The sequence below is a fragment of the Brachionichthys hirsutus genome, chromosome 18 (genome assembly GCF_040956055.1).
Source record: "Brachionichthys hirsutus isolate HB-005 chromosome 18, CSIRO-AGI_Bhir_v1, whole genome shotgun sequence".
Taxonomy (NCBI): domain Eukaryota; kingdom Metazoa; phylum Chordata; class Actinopteri; order Lophiiformes; family Brachionichthyidae; genus Brachionichthys; species Brachionichthys hirsutus.
In genome coordinates, this window is record NC_090914.1 from 6,183,466 (window position 1) to 6,210,277 (window position 26,812).

The 26,812-nt window shown below is 46.0% G+C and overlaps 1 protein-coding gene across 1 annotated transcript; it reads left to right on the plus strand.

The window, feature by feature from the left end:
* Positions 1-204: 204 nt before the first annotated feature.
* On the plus strand, positions 205-26,752 carry mnat1 (MNAT1 component of CDK activating kinase). Its single transcript, XM_068751932.1, has 9 exons — positions 205-268; positions 1,388-1,482; positions 5,974-6,126; positions 6,515-6,588; positions 7,218-7,321; positions 7,526-7,666; positions 8,687-8,818; positions 15,931-16,052; positions 26,631-26,752. Exons 2-9 carry the CDS (start codon positions 1,394-1,396, stop codon positions 26,743-26,745), a joined length of 930 nt encoding a protein of 309 aa, XP_068608033.1. The 5' UTR covers positions 205-268; positions 1,388-1,393; the 3' UTR covers positions 26,746-26,752.
* Positions 26,753-26,812: the final 60 nt, after the last annotated feature.

Genomic DNA, 26,812 nt, shown 5'->3' on the forward strand with positions numbered 1-26,812 from the left:
CGAAGGCGATCGGATATCTGACAGCAGCTGTAAGCAGATCTCTCTCTCTCTCTCTCTCTCTCTCTCTCCCCCCTTTTCCTTCCAACGTGACTTTTGCTCTGCTGGGACTGGAGCTGCGTGGAGACGCGCCGGGGTCTATCTGCAGGAGAGCCACGCCATTGGCCGCCGACGGCCCCCACAAGGGAGGAGCGAGCGGCATTCAGATATGAATGTTAGATTTCCAGGTGCCGCTCATGTGTAGAACGTTCTCGTAGCTCACCTGTGCAAGGTGAGTGCTGTTAGGATCGTGAGAACGGGTTAAGGTCTTTGTCTTTTGTGTCTCGAAGTAACTTTAAATGGAAACAATCAAACATTCAGTGACTAAAATTGAATATATATATTTATTTTTATTAACTACATATTGAATAAAAGTCCCCAAAAAGTAATTTTACAGGTGTGTACATTTTGAATTGTCAGGACAGACCCCTAATAGCTGGAAATGCTGAGCTTAAAATTAAAATCAGCATTTATACACAATTTCCAACACAAATATTTGTGCTGTGACATTTCTCTCCTCCAAAAGGTGTGGAGCTTTTGTTGGCTTTCCATCCATTATTTTTCTTCTGTGTCTATAACAATAATATGAAAAAATAATATAATTCTAAAATCTTGGAAAGAAGGATGAGGAGCAAACATTACTGTGAGAATATGTATTGCAGCGTCTCATTTATCCTGCAAAAGCTTGGTTTGAATCCTGAGAAATATAACATTTTTGTGTCATGCAAATCACAATTGTGGCGATCAATACTGACATTTATCAAACTGTTATAGGGTTATAATTTTAAAAGAATATAGTTTAAGAGTTCAGTGCTTTAACTTTTAGCAAGATTGCTTAACAGTAGACAAAACTGCTATGACACTCGTGTTAGTTACTTTTTATTTATCACTGTAATACAGGTTTTTTTCTGTTGCTTGGAAATGTAAAAATATAAACATGATGTTGCCATCATCACTGGTGAATTGTGTCTTCAAACAATGTTCAACCAGAACTTGCAAGATGTCAAAAACTTTGGGAAATAACATCTGGGGAGTTTTTTGGTTCTAATCATGATTCATTTTACGCTTTAATTAGCTCATACACCGATGGAAGTAATGTTTAAAGTACATTTAGCAGATGCTGTGAAGTATATAATCAACCATTCTTTATATTCATGTGAATGAGTGATTTTTTTTAACCCTTACTTCCTCGGTGCGTCTTCCACCCTGTTCTAAATGCGATCATTAAATAGGAACTACTCTCTCCTTAGTGACGTTTCTCATCGGACCTCCTTAAGTGTAACGCAGTGGTCCCCATCCTGGATTTGACAGGAGAATCTGCGTGTTGTTGTTTTTGTTTATATTTACACAGACAGAAATGGACGACCAGGGGTGCCCGAGATGCAAGACGACCAAATACAGGAACCCGGCGCTGAAGCTGATGGTGAACGTTTGCGGCCACACGCTGTGAGTATTTACATCTGAAAGCTAAAGCAGAAGCTAACTTGCACTAGCACGGCGGTGTTATCCTGCAGACAGTTCAAAGGCACCATCAAAAACTGCGCATACACATTTAAAATCTTAAATCTCAAAACTTGACGCTGTCAGATGAAATATTTGAAGCATTTATTCTTTGATCGTGCGCAACTGTATTTCGCCCTAAACCCCAAATAGTCATTCTTATCTTGCTTCTTATGGATTTGTAGTTCCAAGTCACTCCCAGACTACAAAGAGAAACCAAAACAAACACAGTCAATCATGAACGTGATTATTTGAAGAACGATCCCTTAAAAAGTAACAACCTTTAACTTGGTTTCTTGTCCAAGTAAAAGTAAAAGTAACAAAGAACAATCAAAAGTTACCAGAGAGTACAAGGTATCATTATAAGTATGCACAGGATTAAATAAACATTTTAGTTAATTTATTATAACATGTTTTGTCACACTAATCCAGCATAATCATGGCTATAAACCTTCCACAAGTGTAAAAAAAAAAAAAAAAAGTGAATGAACTCAATTGACCATCTAAGCGTTGTTGCATTAGTTGGCACTAATCTTATTTATACTGTGCTGCAGTGTGTATGTTGCTGTCGGGATACAAAACGTTATTCATTGTTCAACCTCCATTTAAAATCCCAGTCACTAAAACGAAGCAGAGTCACAGTGGCCGCCTGACGAGAGCACCTCGTTTGACCCCGTCTGCTTATCGACCTTAACATCGAGAAGCGTCTGTGCTTTGTCATCAGGTCAGCAAGCTCATAACTTGCTGCTTCGGCCTGGAGGCAGAGTGACATGTAGAAAATGAAAATGATTCTGCATTGAAGCAATTTGGAGAGATGTCCCGGCCAAGGTCACCTTGGATTTGTTCATTTGGAGACGGCTGTAGTATTGCATTATTGTTTCATTTGGAGCGAGACATCCTCATGACTTGATGGATATTATGGAGACGGTTTTTTCCAATTTCACAGACACTGGGATTCCATTCGTTATGAGCAGCAACTCTATGCATAAAAAGTTAATAAGGAAGAATGGGAAGATGAAAAATATTAGAGGAAGGAAAATGTATTTATGCATGTTTGTTTAATCTGGAAAGCCGTTTTTGAAGGGTCATCTCATTCTTGTGACTATGGTGACAATTATCTAATTGGAATTAGATCATCAGTGTTAGCGTGGCTGCTGTGGCTGTAGCCTAGTCTTAATTAATTTTGAATTACAGCCAGCCATTCTCTGCACTGTATTGGTTCTATGGCTATTCCACTCTCAACTGACCAGCCTCTACCCCCAGCAATGCAATGCGGTATGGAAATCCTCCACCTATATCATGCATCTAAATTTAAACGCCACCGCAGCACATTTTGTATCCCTGTCGCCGGGGGTTATTTATTACCTTTGCACAATGACACAGGGCCCATGTCCTTTAACTTTTGACACTTGGCACAGGCAAGTACAGACTATAGTAGTTTAGGCTCAAGGTGGGGGATCAGAGAATTTGAGTCTCTGTAGTGAAGTTGACAGGAAGGACACATTATCAAGTAGAAACTAGTTTACTGTACTTGTAGGTTATATGCAGTTGTGTATTCTAGATTGATACTTAGCAGTTAAGTAAGACGTGTAGCTTCAAGGTTTCAGAAGGAAGCTTACATTTTCTTAAAACAGACATGGGAGAATGAAGAGGAAAATACTTTGCCCAAAACCTCAAATCCATCTTTATAAACACTAAACTCAATATTCTTGTTTTTCCACTTTACTTACAACACAGATTAAAAAACAAGATACGCCGTCAGTTAAATAGGATGCAGTGCTAATAGGCAGATTTTATCATCCTGTGACACAGCAGTTTTCCCTGGTTTGTATGCCAAGTTAACCCAACCGTCTCCTGTTGTACAAGTACAAGTTCCGTTGGGCCAAGACAAACAATTAACCAGCTTAAGATTGCTTTGCCTTTTCTGCTAATGGAGCTCTTAGTGCGAGTTTCTCTTCAGTGTTAGCTCTGCGTTTGTTTGAGTGTGCAGCATTTCTTCACAGTATTGTCACAGTTTCTAGATTCCTGTTATTATTTTTAGGACTGTGAAGATGATTAAATACTGATTTTCGGTACATGCGACGCGCTGTTTATGCTTCTTAAGAAAGCCCACCAAATCTACTTTTATTTTTTTTATCCTTTCTGTGTTGTAGGTCACAAGGCAGGACAGAAAGTCTTGGTTTAAATTTGACACAAAGCCAGCTCTTCTCTCTCACTCGGTGAACATTGCGTTCTTTGTGGTCGAAACAAGAAAATCCGACTCTTTTGTTTATAGTGCAAGTTTGTTTCTGCCGCTTCCTTGTACCAGGAGGCAAAGATGCAGGCAGACCCAGGGGGTGGAGTAGTAGTGGGGGTGGAGGGGGTATTTGCTGAGCCAGGACCCTGTTTACCCTTCTCTTGCCACCCCCTTCGTTGACCTGCTGACAGCTGCAGATGGGGAAAGATAGGATCCTGGAGCTCTGGGTGGGACAGGTGAGAGAGGGGAGGAGCCGGGAGGACTCAGTCAATGACAACAGCCCAGGGACACACAGAACTGCCAGCACACAGAAATGTTTGCTTTATGTGCATTTTAATAGAATAAAGTTTTGGCACTGTATTTCTGAATCCCCCCCATCAGAAATTAAATCGGTCTCATGTTCAAAATCTGACACTTGGAGTCTCATGTCGGACGGAAGATGGCAGATTGTCTCTTAAATTATACACACACCTATTTGCTCTAATGTTACACAGGATTCCCCCCCCCCCTTTGGAGATTTCTGTTGTGTGGTCCATTTTTTGGGCAGGGGAGCAAGCTTGCACCCGACTCCTCACCCTGCGTTGATGAATGGGCTCTTTGTGGGCCTGTGGAAACAAGCTGAATCCCAACCATCTACCTCCATATGGCCTGGACTATAGATCTCCTGTAGCCTGGGGCCATGAACATCTGCCTCGTCTGGGCCGCACTTGAGCAGGAGCTCGTCACGCTCTTTAGCACCAACTGGCCCACCCTTTCAGCTTTCATTTTTAGTTTGCGGCTTTGTCAAAGTCGAGCTGTGAAAGAGCGCCCGACAGTGCTCCAATCGAGTTTTATCTGTTTGTTGTTTGATGCCATACTTGGCAGGTTCGGCTTGTTTGACCCATATCTGAGATGCGAGATCTAAACAGCCGAAGTCCTTGGCTTTGCACTTTCTTCTTTAACTACTTAAAAAAAAAAAAAATCCTGTTGATTAAGCGAAATGTAATGCAAGACGACACCATCTCCTAGAGATTTTTTTTTAAATAGTAGAGGGCATTTCCAAGCCAAAACCTTGACTTTGGAAAGAAAGAAATCATATTAACAAAGTAGTATGTGTTTAAAAAAAAAAAGGTTTTCCTCAGTGACCTTTCCATGTTTTATTGTGCTCAAAAGCAGACCGTGTCATTTGGAAACCAGATGCTGTCCATTTTTGATGTGATCACATGTAGAGATGATTTTTTTGTGGAAAATAAAGCTCTACGGAGACTTAATTAAAATAGTGTACTGGGCAAACGTTTATCCAGGACCTCCACCCAGTCTGGGGAGACCTGGGAACATTCCAATTGTCCTCAGATTCCGCTCCTTACTTGAATGCGACTGATGGGTAAACACCTACCTGCATGAAGGTGTGATTGATGGCTGAACTAAGAGTTGTGCCTTTAGGTGGGTTCGGTAGTTGCCATGGAAATGTGTTGTCATGGGGCAGAAAGTTAAGCTTCCGTTTCAGCCCAGGCCTTGACTGAAATAGTCATTATCTGAAGACTGCCTTATTATTGCTGAAGAAAACTTGTATGAGGAACTAAAGTCTGCCTGAAAAACCCATCACGACTCTGCTGTACTGCTCAATAGTTGTCTTGGAAAGTGATCACATGTATTGAACAGATTTACGATGTATGCTTTGTTCATTAGCTGTCCAGATCGATGCCGTTACTCAATGTTACTACACCTTCCTTTCACTTAAACTTGGTGTCAGGATTTATGACACTTTCTGCCGCAAAAAATCCGAGAGATTAGCGTAAAATGCAGCTGCTGAATGTTGAACTCGGCTTCAAGCGATAAATCCCAACGAAGCCTTGTTTTTTAAAAAAGTGTTGCTTTTTCCAGATGACATAAAACCTCGCTGTAAAAGACTGATCTGGATTTTATCATATTATTATGCAACGTGTTAGAGCAGAATGACTGAGGTCTGTTGAAATAACAATAAAGCAAATGTTTTTCCAGCGCAGAGAGACAGTCCAATGATGGCGTGTCAGACTAATCTCCTCTCGGCTGAGCGTTTGAGGCAGCCTAATCGACATTCTAATCGTAAATCCAGCCATCTTTGAGCACTTAAAGGAATCATTCGTATGCCTCACTATTTACGCACGGGACCAGATAACTTAAAATCCAATCGAGCGTGGTGAGATTGTGTCTTGTTTCTTTGTGTCCTTTCTCGTGCACAGATGTGAGAACTGTGTGGAGATGCTGTTTGTGCGCGGCTCTGGTAACTGTGTGCAGTGCGACACGCCTCTGAGGAAGAACAACTTCCGTGTGCAGCTCTTCGAAGACCCGAGCGTCGACAAGGAGGTGGAGATTCGCAAGAAGGTGCTGAAGATGTGAGTGGGGGGGGGGGGGGGTAAAGGCGAGGGGTGCGGCTTTGCGTGTTTATGTGTCATCTCATGCCTCCTCCCACTTCTTAAGCCACCTTTGTCTTTCTCATTATATTGTTTGTTTTGTAGACAATGAGTCTCCCCGGGGGGGGTGGGGGGGGCTCAAACAGGAAGGCTCTTTCTCTGCCAGGTTTTTACTTCTCAACCCCTCCCTGCCTTCCCTCTCATCTTTAATAGTCCCTTAATTGACATCTAATGTGTGTCTATTAGGCAGCACACACACATGGCATGGCATTATAAAATGGCTGATTTAATGGGGGCTATTAATGCCAGCGTAAATTTGCTTTCAGCAGGTCCTCCTGTTGGCATTATCAGTTTTATTCTTTCAATGCAGATACAACAAGAGAGATGTTGACTTTTCCAGCCTGAGAGAATATAATGACTACCTGGAACGAGTGGAGGAAATAGGTAGGAGCGCCAACTTGAAAGCTTCATGATGAAATCAAGGGAAAATCCGGGAAATCTCCACCAGTGAAATTATTCTTAGTGCTTGTATTTGGCTGCATGGGGGGGTGGGGATGTTTTTCAGCTCCGTGGACGTTACCCAATAAAAGGAAGAAGGTGGCATCCTTCTTTGTCCCAGTATTCAGCTGTGCTGCTAGCAGAAAGCATGAATGTAGAGACATTCATCCAGTTCTTATGATGCACCGATGGACGTCCGCTTTTAACGCAGGACAGAACTCTTGTTTTGTGACTTGTGCTTGGAATTTGCTGGTTTGCAACAGCATAGAATATATTTTCGGAAGGCCCACATTCCACTGCGCCATTGAAAATCTCCTGATTGTGAGCTGTTGAAAGAAATTAAATGGATGCCATGCAGCAGCGGCTGTCCTCTTGACAATTTACAGGAAGAGTTGCTCGTGGAGTCAAGAGCACTAGCTGATAAGTTCAGTCTCGGGTCCTTTCTCCGTGCACGTCACTGGGTCTTACAGACGTGCCAGACACAGCCCCGCCGGTGTTACTTCAGAAAGGTTAACTACTGACGTCTGATAAAGTAAAATTGACTCTTATTTGTGGTTTGTCTCTCCTCCATTCAGTGTTTAACCTGACAAACAATGTAGATGTGGAGAATACCAAGCTGAGGATGGATCAGTACCAGCGGGACAACAGGGATATCATCCATAAGAATAAGGCTAAACTTGTATGTACCATAATAAACTTTGTGAATGGAAAATATTGAACTCATCAGAAATTAGATTCCAGCCTTTTTTATGTCTCTTAATTCCTCCATGGGGAGTGTTGCTTTGTGTCCATTCTGAACTCACTGGGGCGATCCTCATTTTGGGGAAAAGATGAGGCACAAGTTTCTGTTGCATTCCTTTTTTCTCTTCCCGGTACTCCTCAGACACGAGAGCAGGAGGAGCTGGAGGAACTGCTGTTGCTGGAGCAGCAAGGCAGTGAGCAGCGGAGACTGGAGGTGCTGCAGGAGGAGCAAAGGCAGCTACAGACCAAGAGGAAGAACAAGCAGGATCTGCTCGATGAACTGGTGAGAAACGCACGTATTTGCAGGTGTGTTTCTGTCCACCTAACGTCCACAGTCTAGTGAAACAAAACAAGCAGGCACATTATGACAGATGTCTGCCACGTGCACACAAAGAGCGACGTGCTCTTTCGGCTCGAGGGTTCATTGCTGTGAGATCGTTAAGAGATTATTAGCAGTCATTGTATTACAAGCTGCATTGTTCTCATTCTGTGATTCCAAAGCCTTCTGGCTCCATTGTGTTGAGCTGCAGGCTTTGGATGCGATTGTTCCTGCAGAGAGGCCTGTCGAAGGGCCACGGTAGATAGCGAGCTAAGATGTGTGTTTGTTTGTTTAAGGCAGAGGACCTGTTGACTGTAGGCAGAAGAGATCAGTCCTCTACCCCCCCCCCCCCCCCCCCCCACAGGGAGCTGTCCTGAGCGCATACATCTGCATGTCCTACTGGCCATAAGGCTTGTTGTTCTGACCCTTGAACCATAGCACATACATCTAGAGTCAGTTTCGTCACCCTGTATGTAATCCAGCGGGATGAGTGGAAAATGGCAATATAATCTCTTTCTTTGGGTTTGTTGTTAAATGCTAAGATACCTCCTGTCTGTCCTTCTACAACCCCCCCCCCCCCCCCCTCTCTCTCTCTCAAAAATGTCCTACCTTGTCAGTGCACAACATATCCAAGCTTGTGCTGTGAGACCTCTGCTTGGCAACACTCCACCAGAGAAAATTGAAACGTCCGACCTTGAATTTAATGGAGGTGAAGGCAGCGCAGTGCACTTGAAGCAGCGTCCCCTGCAGTGCTGTGTCTTTTTTTTTTAATGTGACTTGCATCATAATGTTGCCGACTAGCCTTGAGACAACACATTTAGATGGTCATCTGGGTCGGTGCACGTTTGTTCCGATCATATCTGAACACTTATCGGTCACAAATAGGAAATGCTTAAGGATTTGCAGTCGACATAACTTTATTTCATCACATACACCCGACATTGCATTGTCACGAAAACCCCCAAATGTCGTTTGTCTCTCAAGGAGCACTCTCGGGTTCCTGCCGGCATCTTGCTTGCCCAACACAAGGTCCGTGCTGCCAAGCTGGAGACGCGAATAGAGCAGCAGAAACAGGTGGTCAAACCCACCAATCTGTTTTCTACTGGAATCCACATGGTGAGTGGAACACTCGGCTTCCCACACATCCATGGCATTTAGGCTAAGAGAAGAACATAAATATTCATATCAGAGCTGTCCGTGTTAACGTCTCCAGGCTCTTGAATAATCTGAAAAAAGCACATTGATAAGGAGGATTTTTCATGCCTTTATTGTTATCATTATTGTTGTTGTTGTGTTTATTTTCCAAAATGGCGTTCACATTACAAGATTATCTGCTGGGATTCCCATCTGTATTTTTGTTTGTTTGTTTAATCTCTGTGTGTTGGCCCCTCCCTCACAGGATCCATGCATCAACTTTACTGAAATCGGGGTGGGGGGGGGTGGAGGGGTGTACCTTTTTTTTTTTAGCATCCTCTCAGACTGGGCTTTCCTGCTTCGAGTCGATGCAAGGGCAGCGCTGTGTAACATGAGGACTTGAGGAGGCTGTACATCATAAATTACTAATGGCTACTATATGTACAATGCGCCTGCGCAGGTAGCGGCCCCCTGCCTATGTACCTCAGTCCACTGGTGGGCCTTAACAGTTAAAGGCCTCAGTGCTAATTTAAACTTTATGCGGCATGCTTGTTGACAGTCGAGTGATGACAACAGTCCAGACCTTCAAAGGGACGATGCTCCTCCATGTCTGGGGCTTCCTCGGTGGGAGAACCGGCCCTCACCCCTTCAGGCTTGTCATCACATTCCTCTGGGCGAATGGGGGGGGGGGGGGGGGGCACAGAGAGCATGTGGGCTCAGGGCTCTGGGTGCTCTGAGCTTGCAGCTCTGTGCTCTCCATGTCTGGAGGGACCTACCATTTGGCTGTTGTTCAGGTTTTCAGTCGTTTATTTTCATTTTGCTGTGATGAGATAGGCTGTGTCTTCACCCCCAGCCCTTCCCGTCAGCCCTCCTGAGGCGTGGCTGTCTTCCTACAGTCCAGTGATGCGTGGGAGGGGTATATGCTGAGTGCTTACCTGAGTTAATGCTGAACATACGAGTAAATGGAATAGAATAGAAAATAGAACTGCCGCTGAGACAGATTCAGGACAGCATAGATGCATTTTACTTTTTTTTTTTTTACTTCGATCTGTCTCTGTCTATATGTGAAACACACACACATCTATATATACACGTGTGTATGAACAATTTAAAAATGAATAGTACAAACAAGAATGATCTGTTATAGTGACGACCCTCAAAGAGGTAACTTTATCATCCCATCCAGTGGGAAAAGGATTAAACTGGTCCATATGGAGGATGAGTTGCCCTGACCCCCCCCCCCCCCCCCCCTCCTGATATGCAGCATGAAGTTAAACTCGCTGATGGAGACGAACTTCATGCTTATGTTGCTTTTGGCCTCTTTCTTCTCGTTTCTCTTCATCCCCTCGTCCTCGGGCTCCCGTTGGCGGAGCAGAGCTTTCACCGTGTGTCTGCTGAGAGTCCCGAGTGAGGGGAACGATTGGGTTTGGATTTTCCTTCACTTCAGATTCCTCAAGAATCGCTTTTGTTTGGTTTGGTGGGGTTTCAGCACAGAGTGCTGGATTCCTGCAGATTGCTTGAATGTGTTTATCTGCTCGGTTGGGATCCCTTAGTTACATGCAGGCTCTCTTCGACACAAATTTAGGGGGTTAAATGTAAAAAACTATGTCTGGAAATAGTAACTCATAAATGCACGTTATTTTGGATGCTTGGATCATTGTTAACTGTTGCTTTTACTCTGACCACAAGCAGCCACAGCACCTAATGCCTAAGCCTTAATAACCCAAATCCACAGAGTACTAGGACGAGATTTGTCCCCCACTGTGTCGAATCACGAAGGGAAAAAAACCGAAGAATCAGCAGGACTTGTTCAAGTTTGTTTGAGGATGTTTAACCTCTCATCCAAGAGGCTTCTTCAGTTCCAAAGGACTGGTGCAGAGTCCAGATAGTTGCTAGTTGCATCATTCGATTTAAAAGCTTCAATTGAGTTAACATATGAGCCATTTCTAAAGATGTGCAACAGTTTCACAATATGCCTATCAAAAAAAAAAAGTTTATTTTTGTAAGATAACTGGACACTCAGCAATAGCAGGACTGAAGGAGCCGGCCTCTTTGCTTTGTGCAACAAGTACAATGAGAATCTGTTAGATTTTGACAGTGATGAATGAACAGGGGGCTAATTCATGACCCCTTGTTTTTTCATCTGGATGTTTTGGGTGACTTCCTAGTTCACCAGTCATGGACTCAGACATTGATGTTCCCTCAACCCCAGCCCCCCTCCCTCCATTAGCTGGCCCCCAGCTTTGGCCAGCTGCTTTGCCCTCGGCCCAAGGTGAGCTGGCAATTTTTTGAAATTGCATATCTGGCTTACTTTGAACGTGACGATTCCAATTCTTCCTCAAGCTTCCTAATGACTGCAGCCTTTATCATGCGAGGGAACATCCCCGCCATTCCGGCGCGATACTTAAGTTCATTTTACAGCAGTAAGTGAATGGGACTCCAACACTGATCCTAATTACTCTGGTTGCATGTTAGCATGTTCCCAAATGGATGCTTGAGGAAATTCACTGATCCTGAGGGAAAGTTGCTTTGGTCCAGGTGTGATGGAAGGTGGGATGGGCCTGGACTTGCCTCAGGAATGGTCTAGGTTCGCTCACTAATCCCTCACTTTGTAGGTGTTCTATTGAACCTGCACACATGCCGTGTACGGTTGCGCGCACACACGCACAGACATGCGTGAAAGCACGCTTCCCTTATCCAGTCTGAGTAAACGTCCTTTGAAGAATGAAGTCTCTTTCTGAAAAACGATGTCTGCTGATATCAAAAGAGACTCGTTGGCAGGGAGGCAACTCATTCACTGTTTAAACAGGTTGCTTGTTGTTGTCTGACACACAAGAAACCAGCCCCGCCGCCCAGCCTGATGACAAGAGGCTTGGCACCTGCTCAGAGCAAAGCAAAGACATGAGATTAGGGTAGTTTTAGCACGAAGAATATCATGAGTAGTTCTGTCTTAGTTGTCCTGATGCCATTTAAGCGTTGTTCCTTTATTTGTTTGTGTTGAGGCGTTGCATTTTCTTGTGAAAGGCTGCATGCACGAGATTGGAGTTTGCCCTCAGCTGTTCCAGTGTTCCAGTCCGGAAAACAGTTGACCGATAGGGAATCTCTCCACCTTGGAGCAGCTTTCAGCACCTCCTTAAATGAAAGGTCTGAGGTTCCAGCACTCCTGGGCTGCAATCCTCTCCTCAGAGGTCGCAGCAGCAGCTGACATACCTGACAAAACTGGCATGGGCACCTCATGAAAGCAGGAGGCGCACGTAAACAAAGTGCCGCTCGCAGTAGGCAAATGTGGGTGGAAAGTTTATCCCTAAACACAGATGTGTTGCTAGCTGAAATAACCCCTTGTTCCTCTGGCTTTAGTCTATTCTACACTTAAGCAGTGGAATTTGACTACTGCAGAAAACACTAACACAAATACACAGTCACGTACACGCTCATGCTGTTAACTTGTTTGCTCAGGCCGGATTTCCTTGGTGACGCCGTCCTCTACAACGACCTCTGCTTGGTAGGCAGACCGAGCTCTGCCTGCCTTTCGTTTTGCAGACTGGTCTAACCTGTTTTTTTTTTTTTTTCCTGGGACGTCGTCACTCTGTACTCCCTCAACCTCCACTCAATCTTTCACTGTCCTCATTGTTGTTTTCAATTTCCTTATTGATGTGCTATTGGTGGAGCTATAATTTAAATGTTCTATGTTTTGATCTATGAAGCATTTACAAACTAGTGATTTAAAAAAAAAAAAAAAACTTCTTCTAACAGTACTTTGATAGCTGCAGGGATTTTGGGAACGCGCGTGAGCTCATAGGGTAAATACAGTGATCAGCCCTGATTGGCATCAGCACATGTGAGTATTCACACTTCTGCCCCTGCCCGAAGCCCAACCCTGCTTCGGTTGGTCTCAGTAACCCTTGCCCATGGGCAGGCCCAGGCCAAGGCAGCAGAAGAGGAGTTGTCAGCTTTAGGGGCTTTGTACCGGGGCAGCTGTCACTGGTCAGGCAGTTATATTTAAACATGTAAGGCAAGGGGGGTCACTGCGTGGGCAGAAGCGTTTACACTTGCTACTTGCTGCTTAGCTGGCCGATGGGCAGCCCAAATCTCTTTATCCACACAGAATTACTGTGGGAGGAAGTGAGGGCTGTGGATGGGGTGGCACTGGGCTGGCCCTTAACTGAGCTTATTTACTGTATCATCTATATAATTGGGACCACCGATTACCTTTCCATTGTTCTCATTAACACTTTGTGGATTAGTAATTTGGGCCTCCGCCTTAGCTGTAGCTAACCCGACGCTTTGGCAACCCCAGCAAGTGCATCTCTTTGGATGCGATGGGAAGGTGCTGATGGAGAGGTTGGTCTCAAAGTGACCTTGACGTGCCCTGCTGAGCTGCACATTCAGGAGAGATGGAGGTCCTGGAGAGCGGTGATGATCGAGCAGTTTCTCTGCACGTCTCTGTGGTGCACACGTCTAGTGGTAGGCTTAGTGCTGACTCGTATGCGCTGTCCACCAATGGGCTGGAGCTCCAGACTGACATGGCGAACAAAGGGTAACACCTCTGCGTTTGCTCACGTAGCATTGTCCATCTTTGAATTACAAATGGGTAAGGGCATAGAAGTAAAAGTAGGAGTATCAGTAAAGCATTGGCTGCAAGTGATGAACAATAAAATTAATGTGATTGCTTAAAAAAACATCTATGCATCTTGAACCCCCCTGAGTGTTTTACCTGTTTCAAATAGTTCCACATGTAAAGCTTGTAGTAGGCGTATTAAATTACACAAGCTCCATCTGAACCTCAGGTAGAAGGAGGTTGACTCCCTTTGGCACAATGGCGGTTTCCTCGTTCATCCATCCCTGTGGTTTTATTAAGATTTACGGCCCCTGGAGTTTTATTTTAGTGTCATAAGGGTATTAACTGAGTATTTAATACCAGCTATACACAAACTTGAAAGCCCCAGGAGGACAGGCATGACGTTGTGTAGGTTCTTGGATCGGGTCTTTGTGATGTTTAAAGCAGATGTTTATGCTGGCTCTCTCTCTGTGATGCTGTTGCAATGGACCCCAGTCCCTTAGCTGTCTCTGCTCTAACCGGGCCCATCCACGGTCTCCTCACTTAACCCGCTGGTTGCCGTTCTTTCACCGGAGCATTCAGAAGATAACATTTATGTTCTGTAATTCACACAACCTTTTAGAGGATCCAATTCATTCATGGAAAAAGTGAAATGAATAGCATTATTAGGTGGAGGGCAGAAAAGAGCTGACGGGACACAGAGATGTGTTTGTCTCGTATCAAAACACTTCAGAAGTACATCAAAGTATTATTCATTTTGTTATGAATGCTTTCAGAATAGAAAAGTCTGTTCTCCGGTGTCCGTGTCTTATTCTGCGTTTGTTCATTATGATGCTCCTCTGCCAGTTTTCAAGGTGCCCTTTGCAAAGGAATGCAGCAGGAATTCTCTGAACTGCATGTTGACTCTGTTCTGTCACTTAAAAATCTAATTTACTGTCCTTTAGCATCGACTCCCAGTTTGCTGCTTTTTTCTTTTTTTCTTTTTTTTTTATACCAGTCTGTTTCTCCTTCAAGCCCCGTGTCCCGGTGTGTCTCCTTGATCGGTGAAGTAGGGGAAGCTGAGCAGTGCTGAAAGTCTGAAAGGAAATGGATGCATAGACTGACGTTGTGTGAAAGTGAGGCAGTGACTGGGCTTGCGCTGGTCGGTCTGGGTTTCATTAGCCTTGTGGTGGGGCCTCTACTGTGTTGGATGAATGGATCGGACAGCAAAGGGGATCCCTGGCACCTCGGGGTTAAAGGTTGAGTGAGAAGCATGTCTCTAATGTTTTGCGTTTTCAGGAAAAAACAAAAATGCAACCATATGATTATAAATCATTAAAATAGCATTTTTGTGAAAGGGAACGCACAAAAACCTCAAAACACTCCAGGAGTAAAGTGGAAGCTTTTTTTTTTTTTTTTGCATGTGCTGTTATTGTTTTGTGTATCTGCCCTACGTGCAATTACCACGATATTGTTTGGAATAGAAACACTGCATCTTTTGCTGTCTGCAGGGTAGATCACTCGGTGCTTTTTGTGACTTCCAGTTCAGTGTCGGTTCCTTTATTTTCCCGTGGGCCCAAATCTGTGTGAGGGCGACCACTCCGAGGCCACAGGGCACATGTTACTCGTTTAGTTTGGTTTCATCGGCTCCCCGCTGGGTTTCTGTTGTTTATAGTTCCCCAGTATTTTCTTTGCTCTCTCCCTTATCTATTTATCTCTATGTTGTCTCTAAGTTCCTTTGCTACTCTGTAAAATAGTCAGTGTTTATTTAGACATCGTCTTTTTTAATTCCAGGCTCGTTTCATGACTTTGACTCGTCTCCTAAGCGTTATTACCCTTAATGCTGTGTGGAAATTCCCCTTTGATGACAGAGCCCCCAAATTGAGTAATTCTACAGTCTTCTTAAGAGGTATCTGGTTTCTCACTCGATCATCGTGGTTAAGAGCATTAAGAACTAGAGTAGCCGAGCCAAACTCTCAACTTTAAGTTAAGTTTTTTTATATAAATCAGCCACAGTTTTCAGTGCTTTGCTTTGTAGATTTCATAACCGTAAGAGACGAAATAGCATCAGTTGGTTTGTCTGAGTGGATTCGTTCAAGAAGTAGAGAGCCATGTTTGAGCCTAAATAAACTGGCTTTCCATTGGCAGAAATAACATTTCCAGCACACTTCTGTGTCAGATCTTATGTTTGATTTTTGATTGATTTCAGTCAATTGTAGAGTTATCACCAGCATTCTGCTGACCTCTAAGACGCGATCGGTCAACGTCCCAGTTAGGTGACTCCATCAAAAAAGCGGCTGAAGGAACTAAAAAGTTGTCAGATTTAAAAACCCATTTCCAAACCGCTTTGTCAAGAACTTGCTTGACTTACAACCGTTTCCCAAATTTTGTTACTTATGGTTTGATTTAAAAAAAACTTTGCACTTTACTTGTGCATTGTTTCTCGTGTTGCACTGTATGAACTCTGGAAAAATATTCCTAGTCTGTGTACACGCACTGACAATGGCAATAAACTTATTCTGATTCTCTTTCTCATTTGTGTGTTTTTGTTTTTTAGCGTCAGACTGTGTCTCTTCAGCCTGTACCCAAGATTGAAGAAGTTCTGTACCAGTACAGACCACTTCAAGTTGAAACCTACGGACCCCCAGCACCTGAACTGGAGCAGCTAAGCAGACTTGGGTACGCATGCACTCGTTCCCACATTTCAGTCACAGGCAGAGAGCAACTCTTAATTTCACCTGGAGATGAGAAAAGTTGATAGCAAAACAAAGATAAGCAAATACCAAAAGCAAAGCAAAGAGAGAATAGCCAAATACGGGTGCATAATTTATTTACTGTAAAGTACTGTGTGCACGCACCTCCAGCGATTTATTTATTAGCTACTGTTGATTTCAAGGTTAAGGTCATCGAAGGGAATGGGCCATCTAAATATTAAGACGATGTCATGACTCCAAATCTATTAATATCCATTTGAGTAATATATATATATATATATATATATATACATAAAGTTAAAAAAAAACAATTAAACAAGGGCTGGTAAAAACAAGACCTTCAAATTGCTTCAGAAGCTTTCAGGTTTTGGAATGGCGTTCTAAAGCTGCAAGAAAGTCTGTCTGCTGGGGAAGTCTGGCTCATCTCACTTCTGATTAACTGGGAGAGTAAAAGCGAATGAAGAGGAGGAGGGCTGGGGGGAGAGACAGAGAGAGAGAGAAAGGGAAAGAGTAACAATCATCACTGTGCCACAAGCCACCACTGGGCCTCTGCTGGATCGTCCATTAACACACACAGGAAGTGCTTTCCCTGCTGGCCCCTTTGGGCCAATCAATCCACATGACGCCATTGGTCCAGTCCTCACCAAATGTAAGTTATCCATCAGGCATCCCAGCGCCCGACGCTCTGCACTGTAACCGGCTGGCACTAAAGCCTGCCCACACACCGAGAGCAGCCTGCTTTTATTGGGTGACGGTAGAACACAGGGTCGTATTCTGTTTGGGCCAGTGCTTTGACTTTCAGCACAGCTTCGCCCAGACAATAACCTTCATTCGACTGGGCTTTGTAGATTTGAATGCAATGTTAGCATGTCTAGGGGAAAGTATTACTAGTTTGTTTTTCTTTATTTTTCCAGATAGAACTTGCTATTTATTGGCTTTTGCTGCACGGTCACTTTCATTTAATTAGCTGGAAAATTGCTTCCTTAAATTTGCTTCCATTTCCCTCAAAGCTTTGTGAGCTTAAGCAGAATAACTGGAGCTTATTTACATTACGTATTCAGCGAAGTGCTGAGCAGGCTGATCAATATGCAGATGAAACGCAGCTTGGAATTTTTTTGCTGCACGCTGGAGCTCGGAGGACGGAGGAATAGCCGGGAGGGAGGATGGCGAGGCAGCGTCAGCAGTTTAGGGTCCAGGAGGACCGATGTTGGAGAGAAATGACTGCCACAGAGACAAATGAGGCCGAGTTCTTTGAGGAACACCAGTCCTGGATCTTGGACGAGAACGAGCATCTTAGATGGACCCATTGAGACAAACCACAACTCCCAAAATGCAACAGGCTGTGAAGTAAAAGCTAGGAATAGTGCTGACATTTTTGCAATGTCGGCTAACTTTGAGTTTTAGTGCATTTTCAGATATACATAGATGCTAAACATACACCGTTATACGTGTGTGTCACAAAGACTCACGATCACCCCGGTTATTGCAGCCCCAACATTTTGGCTGCAATGGAATCACTGTGATGTGGTTAATATTCACAAGTGTGTGTGTGTGTGTGTGTGAGGAGCCGAGAGAAGCCAGACGGCTTTGAGAATGTGAAAAGTGAGTCCCCTGTGTGGCGCGTTGGACCTCAGCCCCGGTCCTATGACCTGTGTGTGTGTGTGTGTGGGGGGGGGGGTATTTGCTTGAACGTGCGAGGAGATATGGATGTGTCTGAGTGTGGATGAGGTGAAAGAGGCCGTGAGGGGCCAGGTACTTATTTTAAAATACGGCTGTTTGTCTTGGTCAAGGCCCACGGTGACAGCAGCACCACTGGTGATTTGTCTTGGACACAGCCATCAAAACTGGAGCATCAAGAGTTGAGCTCACACACACACACACGCACACCCGACCTGGTGGCCCCCCCGGGCCCTCGAGGGCTGGTCTTTTGCACAGAATGTCCCGTCAACACGAGGCTGACTGGTGCTTTCTTATTTTTTTTTTATTTCAACGCGTTCTTTTCTTGTGTGCTTCTCTCCTTCTCCCTCTATCTCCAGTGTCTGTGTCTTTTTCAGCTTGTCCCTTTGCCCCCCCCCCCCCCAAAAAAAACCGCAGGAGCGCTGCATGGCTGCCAGGAAAAAGAAGGGGCACGCCTCTTTCACTGTCGCTCCCCCTCCGTCAGCTGTACCTGAATAAATATGGGCTAAGGTCTTATATTAAAGACAGCTGGCTTAATACCGGAGCAGCGGAAGGGCCTCCAAAAATGGCCATTCAGCTTCCCCCTTAACTTCTACACGCCTGAATGCTCACCCCCTGATCTGCATTGGTGTGTTTGATTCGTGTGAAATTTCGATCACAGCTCTACCCATCGGTTTGACCGATTCAGACCCGTTCAGGGTCAGTAAGAACTCGGAGCAATAGCGAACGTAACATGTCAGCCCCTACTCCGAACGGCCTGCCACGGCCCCTTGCTTTTATGTCTTAACAGCAAACGGTTTTAATAAACAAAATCAAAGTGGAAGTAAATACTGTTCCGGAGACACAAACAGAAACATTCGATGCTTACGTTGACGTGGCTGTGATCTAAAACCCCGCGCACGGAGGCCGAGGCAATAACCGATTTAGCTCCCACCGACTCTCCGCCTGCTGACGGACATTAACTGAATGGAACTCGTTGCATCCATGAAACCACCGGTGAATGGACAAATGAAGTCACGCCCGCATTATAGTCCAAACAGGTCTTTGTGCACACAAACTGATGGCTTGAGAGCAAAATATATGTTCTGGGGTTGGGCTTTTTTGTTTGGTTTTGTTTTTTGTGTGCAGCTGAGCATTTGTGTCTGAGTTTGTTCTCTACAATAATACTTTTTTTTGTGTGTGCTTTGACTGCGTAGGCGATGAAAGACTGACTGGGATCTTGGACGTGACCGAGTCATACTTCGGGGAAAAATAAGGGAAAGAGAAATTGGCTGTGGGGGCATTGAACATTTTTACTCAGACCTCAAAGTGCTGACAATGAAAGCGAGCCAGAGCAGTTGTTTGTGTTGGTACGCGTCACCCTGAAATTAGCCCTTCTCTCTCTGACGGAGGTTTCTCAATAAGCTTCGCAAATTGCCGGCGTGTTATAATATCGTATAGATTCGCGTCCTCTCCCGCGCTGCATTGCTTTCTATAATTGGTGGAAAAAGTGAGGTTTTCTGTTGGAAGTGCTTGTCAAGCAGTAAAGGGGGGGGGGCAGCTGAATGAGTAGAATGTTTAGTCTGGAGCTCCTCTCCTGGGGATGCTTCTTTTCAGCATGGGGAGGGGGAAGTCCTCCGAGCACTTTCCCCTCACCGAAACGGACAACTAGCGACTAACTGATGGTTTAATTAGCAACGGGTAGTGTCTTTTCAAGCTGCAGAACACAGGGCACGCCGTATGGTTTTTTATCTCCCAGAAAGTGCCCCCCCCCCCCCCCAAGGCTTCACTTAAAGTGACTCTGTCTTTTTATGGACATATGTACATGCACAAAAGACATAATACATAAATCACTTTGTGCACACACACACACACACACACAGACTCAAGGACGCTTGCTCACTGTTCTGGTTGGGAGCCAAGGGTTAATGGGTCTCTGAGTGATGCGCCCCTGCTGCCTGTGTTCTTTAGCTTCCCTAGCATCCCCTGGCGTCTGTGTATTTATGTGAATGGTGTGTGTGTGTGTGTGTCTGTTTGTTTGTTTTCTTTGTGTGTTTGGCTTATACTGCATGTTAAGTGCTTCAGTGGGAGGGCGATATCCAGAATTGTGATGTGGTTCCATCAGAGCACCCTCAGTTCCGGGCAGTTTGCGTTGCGAGGCTCTCTCTGCCTGGTTTCTCTCACTTCTCTCCACCGTTCTCACTCTGGCCTACTGACCCTGAATTTGGCTGTGGGAATTAGCAGGACCAATAAAAAAAAAAGATCTAAAGAGTACTCTTAAATATGTCCAAATGATTCCTTCTTTCCCCGACCGTTATTTCCCTCTTCACTCGGTATGTGAAGAAGAGCAGCCCCCCCAGATGCAGCTTTCCCATGTATCCCAGTGTCTCTGATCCCTGCAGGGTCCATTCATCTAATGGGCCTGATGGGCCTGGAAGGGCCAGGGGAGGGATCACAGGTCACTGACCGTGGATGATCTGAGGTGCAGCATTGGGATGTCAGAGTGCCAAGACTGACAGGAGCAGAATGATGGCACCTTGGAGAGACGGGTCTGGTATTCTTGGCCTCAAATAGTCGCGTACGCTCACACAAACAGAGCTTTGATGCTGAAAGTTATGAGCTGGAGTCTGAGACGCCGGTTAGCCTGACCTCAGATGAACTCCCCCAGGAGCCATGCAGTCTTTGATTTACAATTAGATCATGTCTGAAGAAGCACATTTCACTCATTGCAGAATGGAGGAGTGGTGGATTTGACTCTTGCATAACAGTCGGGTTCTCGTTCAAATACTTATAGGTCACCACTACAGCCAGGACCTAAAGCTGAACTTGCTTCCTCAGATATCTGATCTCTTCCATGCGTCTCTCTTCTCCGTAGCTCAGATTAAACCAGACTGCAGCCATGGGGACTCGTAGATTTACAATTTGCATAACCAAAAGGAGCGCTCGCATTATATAATTGTGGAGGCTCTAGTCTTGCTATTTGACTTGCAAACTTGTCATGCTCCATCTTTATTTACAGCACACAGCCACCACCTTGCTTTGACCCACAGCTCTCGTACGCTCTTCCATTCTAACTAGATCAGAAACTGAATAAGAGTGTGGGCCGCTGTGAGATTCTCCGCCAGCCCCCACCCAGCCCATTATCCTGTCTGTCTCAGTAAACAGACCATTAACAGACGGTGCCGGTGGAGGCCAGATCACTATTGTTTTGTTTTTTTTCCTCCCATAGATCTGTGCAAATATTGATCTTCTCTTGAAGTATGACTCAAAATATGCATTGGCTGTATTTGGCTGGAGGCTTTTTAGTTGCGGGTAGAGAAACAGAGGGAGCAATACGGAAAGGACAGAGCGGGAGGAAGCGTTTGTTCTGTGTGTATTCTAGTGATCTGGAGGAGTTCTGCTTTTAGTGGTGCCGTTTCCCTCCGTGGGCTCGATGCCAGACAGACCAGCGGTCTCCTCCTTCGATGCAACCAGACCAGGCCAAAGCAGGGCCTTCCCAGTGAAGGAGACGTCACCCAAATCCACCACCCAGTAGAGTTAGGGGTGATCGCCCCTGCTCCTCACCCTTGGGGCAAAGGGTCCAGCAATGTGCAGCAGGATTACCCGGCTCATTTTCCCATCTTAAGAGCTGGAGGAAAAAAAACAAACCCTCATGTGGGGCCTTCCTGTGGGGACCAGCCACACACACACACACACACACACACATCTCATAATAGAAGCCACTTCTCCACAATGGTGTGTGAATGATCAACCTCCCACTCCTGTACCTTCCCCTGTCTTTTTGTTTTCCTCCATCCCCCTGCTTCGCTCCATTCCCATCGTTCTCCTTAATTGAAATCCTCTTTGCGCTTGAGGTGATTTGGAAAATGATACCTGTGGATGCAACCCCCCCCCCCCCCCCCCCCCGCGCCTCAGGAAAACTCTATTCTTCCTTTCTGTATAGGTTCTCTATTCCCAGAATGTTAAATCGAACTGTCAAGGCTCCTTTGCTGTGCATATGGGTGTGCCTCAAGTTGGCAGCCATTCACTGAACAGCATATGTCTCTCCATTGTTTATGACCCCATTTGGTTAACGGTGATGCTGATGTCATGCCATTATCCTTTCTCTCCAGTCTGGCCACCCCCTCAGCTCTCCAGGGGGGGGTTATCAGGTGGCAGCTCAGGAGACGAAAGAGAGATGCTCTGTGTATCAAGTGGCCAGCGAGCTCTGTGATGCCTCTCCAAGGCCCACGGCTGCTGTGGTTAGGAGGTGAGGCTGTCAGCCAGGCCTGTCATCCAGCCTCTACTGCCCCCATCAGGTCAGGCAGAGGAGGTGCAGCGCCAAGACAGAAGGCAGCCAAGAATGAGGAGTGACAGGCGAGGCTTTCAGCAGGAAGTTCAGTTCAGTTTGACACGAGACGAAATATTTCCCTGCGTGATCAACACGGATGCCAATGAGCTGCCCTCTCGAAGACCACTAACAAAATGCCACCCCCCCCCCCCCCCCCCATGAGAATGTTTTTCCTCTTAGCATTAATGTCAAGTGTCACCCAAAGCCTCTCTTAACGGGAAACGTGTTCTCCTCTTGACTAAGTGTTGGCGATGCACACCTCATTGGCGACGATAAGACCCTTGATAATTGATAAGGGGGTCTGTGGACCCCTGGAGGACGTGGTGTAACTGCACGTGGACATCTTGAGATTATCTGGTGAACGGCAGGTAGGCTGGCTCTGTCTCCGTGCATCCTAAAGGAAACTGCATTCGATGGAAAAGAGTGCGACCTTTGACCTGTGGCGACGAAAGGCCGCTGTTGACGGATATGGTATACCTGTGAGAGCCCTTCTGTGTTTTGCTTGTCTGTGGGGGGTTTGTTTCTTGACTCGCATGCTCTCCAATGGAAAGAAAATCCAACCCCATAGGATGCCCTGTGGTATCGATACAAACAGCTTCGCCCTTGGACAAACAATATGCTCACACACACACACACACACACACACACAATGCGCTCAGTGTGCTGCGTCTCTCACAGGGGTAGGTTTTCTCTCAGGGTAGAGTGTGTATGTAGGAGGGGCAGATGGGGTAGCAGTGCTGCGAGTGAAACTGGAGCCGCCTGAGGAATGCAAGGGGGGTGTTTTTGGAGGGCTGGAGTGGAGGATGGGGAGTGAAGGGGGTTGATTTGAGGGGTAGGATGGGTGATTAGGGGGTGACAGCTGAGTGCTGACCCCTCTATAATGACAAATCATCTGGCAGGTGTATGGCTCCTGCACCCCCCCCCCCCCCCAGAAAAAGTCCCATCATTACCCAGCCAGGAATCCGCAACCGCTGCAAGGGCCGAGCGCTAAAGGAAGACTTCCGGGCATTCGCCCTGCCGTCCAGCAGCCTCGTGACCGGCCTTTCTGAAGTACGGGGCAACCTCTGCTCAGATAAAGCCTGGCCTGTGTTTTTCAGTTGCCCTCTTCGTGCACTCAACGCTGCAGTGTTTAATAAACAGAGCTAATGAGGGTTCAGTCCTTGGGAGCCGCCTCAGACAGGACGGGATTCATTGATCCGACGTTGTACACGTCATTTTCCCCACCCAGTGTTGTTCTAAAAGAGGTGATCCTCCCCAGCTGACTGAAAGTCAACACGCCCTTGTTTGAGTCACAAATTGTGCTGGTGACAGAGCTGAATTCAAAAAAGTGCTTTCATCCTTCAGGGAAGCAAAAAAAAAAAAAGGCCCTGGATCAGCGAGGGCGTTGTGAGAGCAGACAGGTACCAAGCTAAGGCCAGGTCTCAGATCAGCGCTTTGGAGGAGAAAATTCTCATTGATTCAAAGATGCCATTTTACGTTCTGGCCCACTGAAGGAGTCCAGTTTATCTTACTCCAACCTTCTTTATGGCAAACAGGACGATGAAGTCTTTGTGTATAAAAGGATCCAAACCACATGTGCTAATTATCCAGGGAGTTTTATTAAAGACCGACTCGCACTGCTCCATTATCCTGTGTGCCTTCGTGCTGATCGTCTGTTCAGTGTCTGCTTGCTGAAATGACCATCGTGGCTTTAGAGTCCTCTTTTCATTTCCATCAGCTCTCTGGCTCCACGGCTCTTCTTAATTCAGTTGCAGCAACACATGGAGTCTAGACTGGAGGCCCGACACATCCTGCTCCTCTGTCTGATATCTGATGTTTTCCCTCTGGTGTCCCAACCTCACAGCTATTCCTCCGAAGAAACGCCCGATGTTCCGCAGCGGCATCGCCGGTCCAAAACGCAAAAAAGAAGCCACACGTTCTCTGCCGGAATTTACGCCGACCCCCCCCCCCCCTGGAACATTTTGCCACTTATCTTTTCACTTTGAATTAGAGATGGGGCCATGCAGTGTTTTCCAGGCAGCCAGAGGAGGGGAATACTTTCAGGATCCTGTCAGGAAAAACTCTGACCGTTATTAGCATTAGCAGGAGACGCTGCGCAGGTATTCAATGTTCCAGATGCAAGTGGAAAAATGCTGTTCACTCTAAGCAGTGTTTGATCCAACGGCACACGGCTTTTTTGAAAGAAATGCATAATAGCAGAGTAAAAGCAGAGGTTGAAAAATAATCCAAACACTAAATCCTGTATTGAGTCTTTGGGGGGGGTGGAAAAAAGGGCCAAATTAATTTAACAGCAGTTCATGCCACATCATTTATGGTGAAGGAAGACTGTACGCACTAATGGAAACCCCCTTCCATCAGGCGCAGTCTGACATGCATACTGTCATACTGTGTCATCCAGTTGTTTTCATCACCTGCCCCCACCCCCCAAGCGACATAATGGGCCAGTCCAAAGTGACCCATATTTACCCAATAAAATGGTGCTTTGAAAAGACCCATATCGAGTTGCAGCTAATGCTCCAGTGGGGGCCCAGAGAGTGAAAGATGTTACCGGCCGAAACGGCTTGGGTTTCAGGGCCTTGTGAACAAAAGGCAGTCCAGTCCTCGGAGGGAACGATGGGATGGGGTGGTTGATGGAGTGTGGGGGGGGGGGGGGGGGGCATGGAGACTGTGAGTGCACAGAGTGAAACAGTAGCATCAGAGGAGTCGAAGTGTGTGTGTCTTCTATCGAGTTTAATGATTGCGTGCAGTGGGGAAAGCTTGCCTGTTTTTGTTGTGTGGGTGGGTGTGTGTGTGTGTGTGGGGGGGGGGGGGGGGGGGGCGTGTTTGATTAACATTTTAATGCCTTTCATGTTGTCACACGTTTCGGCTTTTGGTCCCCTCCTTTGTCAGTGCGCCTGCGTTGTCGAGTACAGCCATGTGAAACGAGCCGGGCTCATCTTTCAGCTCCACCGACGCCCGGCTGCGTGTCCAGACGTATTTGCAGCTCACCTTTACAGGAAGATGCGGATAAAGCGACTGACTTAATGGAGCAGAACCGAACTCGCCTCGTGGGTTTGGGGTGAACAGAGGCCAGACGGGTTCGGGTTAAGAGGAGAGGACTTGTGATGATGATATCCAAAGGTGATTTCCCCTCACGTCCTCTCCCTCCTCTTTCGACTGCTCGCCCCATCCCCCATCGACGCCACTCACCCTTTGCCTCCCTCTCCTTCACGGTCGCTCTCTCTCTCTCTCTCTCTCTCTCTCTCCTTAGGGGCAGGCAGGTATAAAGTTACACAGAGCTCTCAGCTTTCTTGGAAGGAATGACCACATGAGTAGCTTGGGGATTAGATTAGCAGGAAGCGCAGACTTAGCCAGGCTGTAAATAGCCCACTTTTTTCACCATTAAAAAGGGCCAGTACAATATAATCAATAGATAGCACTCATCTGATGTAGGAAGCCATATGAGAAGACCTCCCTCAAGTGCTCTGAAGGACAGGCTGCAGCAGCGTGGGCCTAATGAAGTTATTATTAATCACTGGGCCTGCTGTTTTGAACTTGTGTGTTGTTTCTCTAGTGGGTGATGAGTGGTCGTTGTGTGTGGAACCTGATTGACATCTCTTGCCTTCGCTCGCCTCTGTTTCCCTGTCTATTGTAAGACGAGGTCATCTTGTGTGACGAGTGCACGGCTTTGTCTTCTTTTCTTTTTCATGAGATGCATTCTTACACACCTCGCTGCTCAGCCTCCATAACGGGCGTTGGGTTACTGTGTAAATCCGTTTGAATGGTCACAGGAGGCCGTCTGTGCTCTTGATTTCCATTTCACTTTGAAGTTTCTCCAGTTCTCAGGAACAGGGGCCTTCAAGCCACTCGTGTGAGGGCTTTAGCCCAGTTCAGGACCATGACTGTGATTCCTGCAGGGGGGGGGGGGGGGGTTGTAGGGTATTGACGGTCAATTTTGTGGTGTCTCAGTTGCTTTTTAGAGCAGTATAGAGCATGCATGCAGGGTTCTTGTCTGGCATTGTGACGGCAACAAAACACGAGGAAGGATTAGTATTAGTGTAGGTGGGGGTCACAAGTCAGCCCCCCCCCCCCCCCTCTTTACACACACAACTCGCATGTAGAGGGACATCTTTTACTGTGGGGACAAGATGTGGAGACCGAAGTAACAGTGTGAATGTTTTTCTGTCTTCAAGAATGTGAAAATAAACAGTGACTTATGGCTTCACTTAAAATCCTGAAAAGGATCTTTTGCAGGTTCCATCTGTTCATACTTTAAAAAAAAAAAAAAAAAGACAACTATAATACTTTAATAGAGGCGTGTTGGAGAGGCTTTTAGGCACAGGGTGTTCTAGTGTTAGTACGTCTGTCTTTGTTGAACTCTTCAAAGGGCCACCGGGTCACGGAGAGCCAGAAAAAATAACTCCGTGTGGATTTAATGGTGAATAAACTTTCACTCGGGTTACGCTCACGGAAACTAATTTTTTTGTGGAAAAAAAGAAATTGGGACTGCCAGTCATTTATATTATTTTCAAATGGCTCATTGCTGTTACTGACCAGGGGATCGCTCTCTGCTCTCAGGTACCTCAACCACGTGCGGGCTGCCTTGCCCCAGGACACCGCTGGAGGATACACGCCAGCTTTGGCGTGTCTCCGAGCCGTTGAAGACGCTCTCAGTGGACTGTTCTTTGTGTGAGGCTGAAAACATCACAGCTCAGACGGCACACAGAAATGCTACGAAAGGGACTATTAAAGCCATCGTG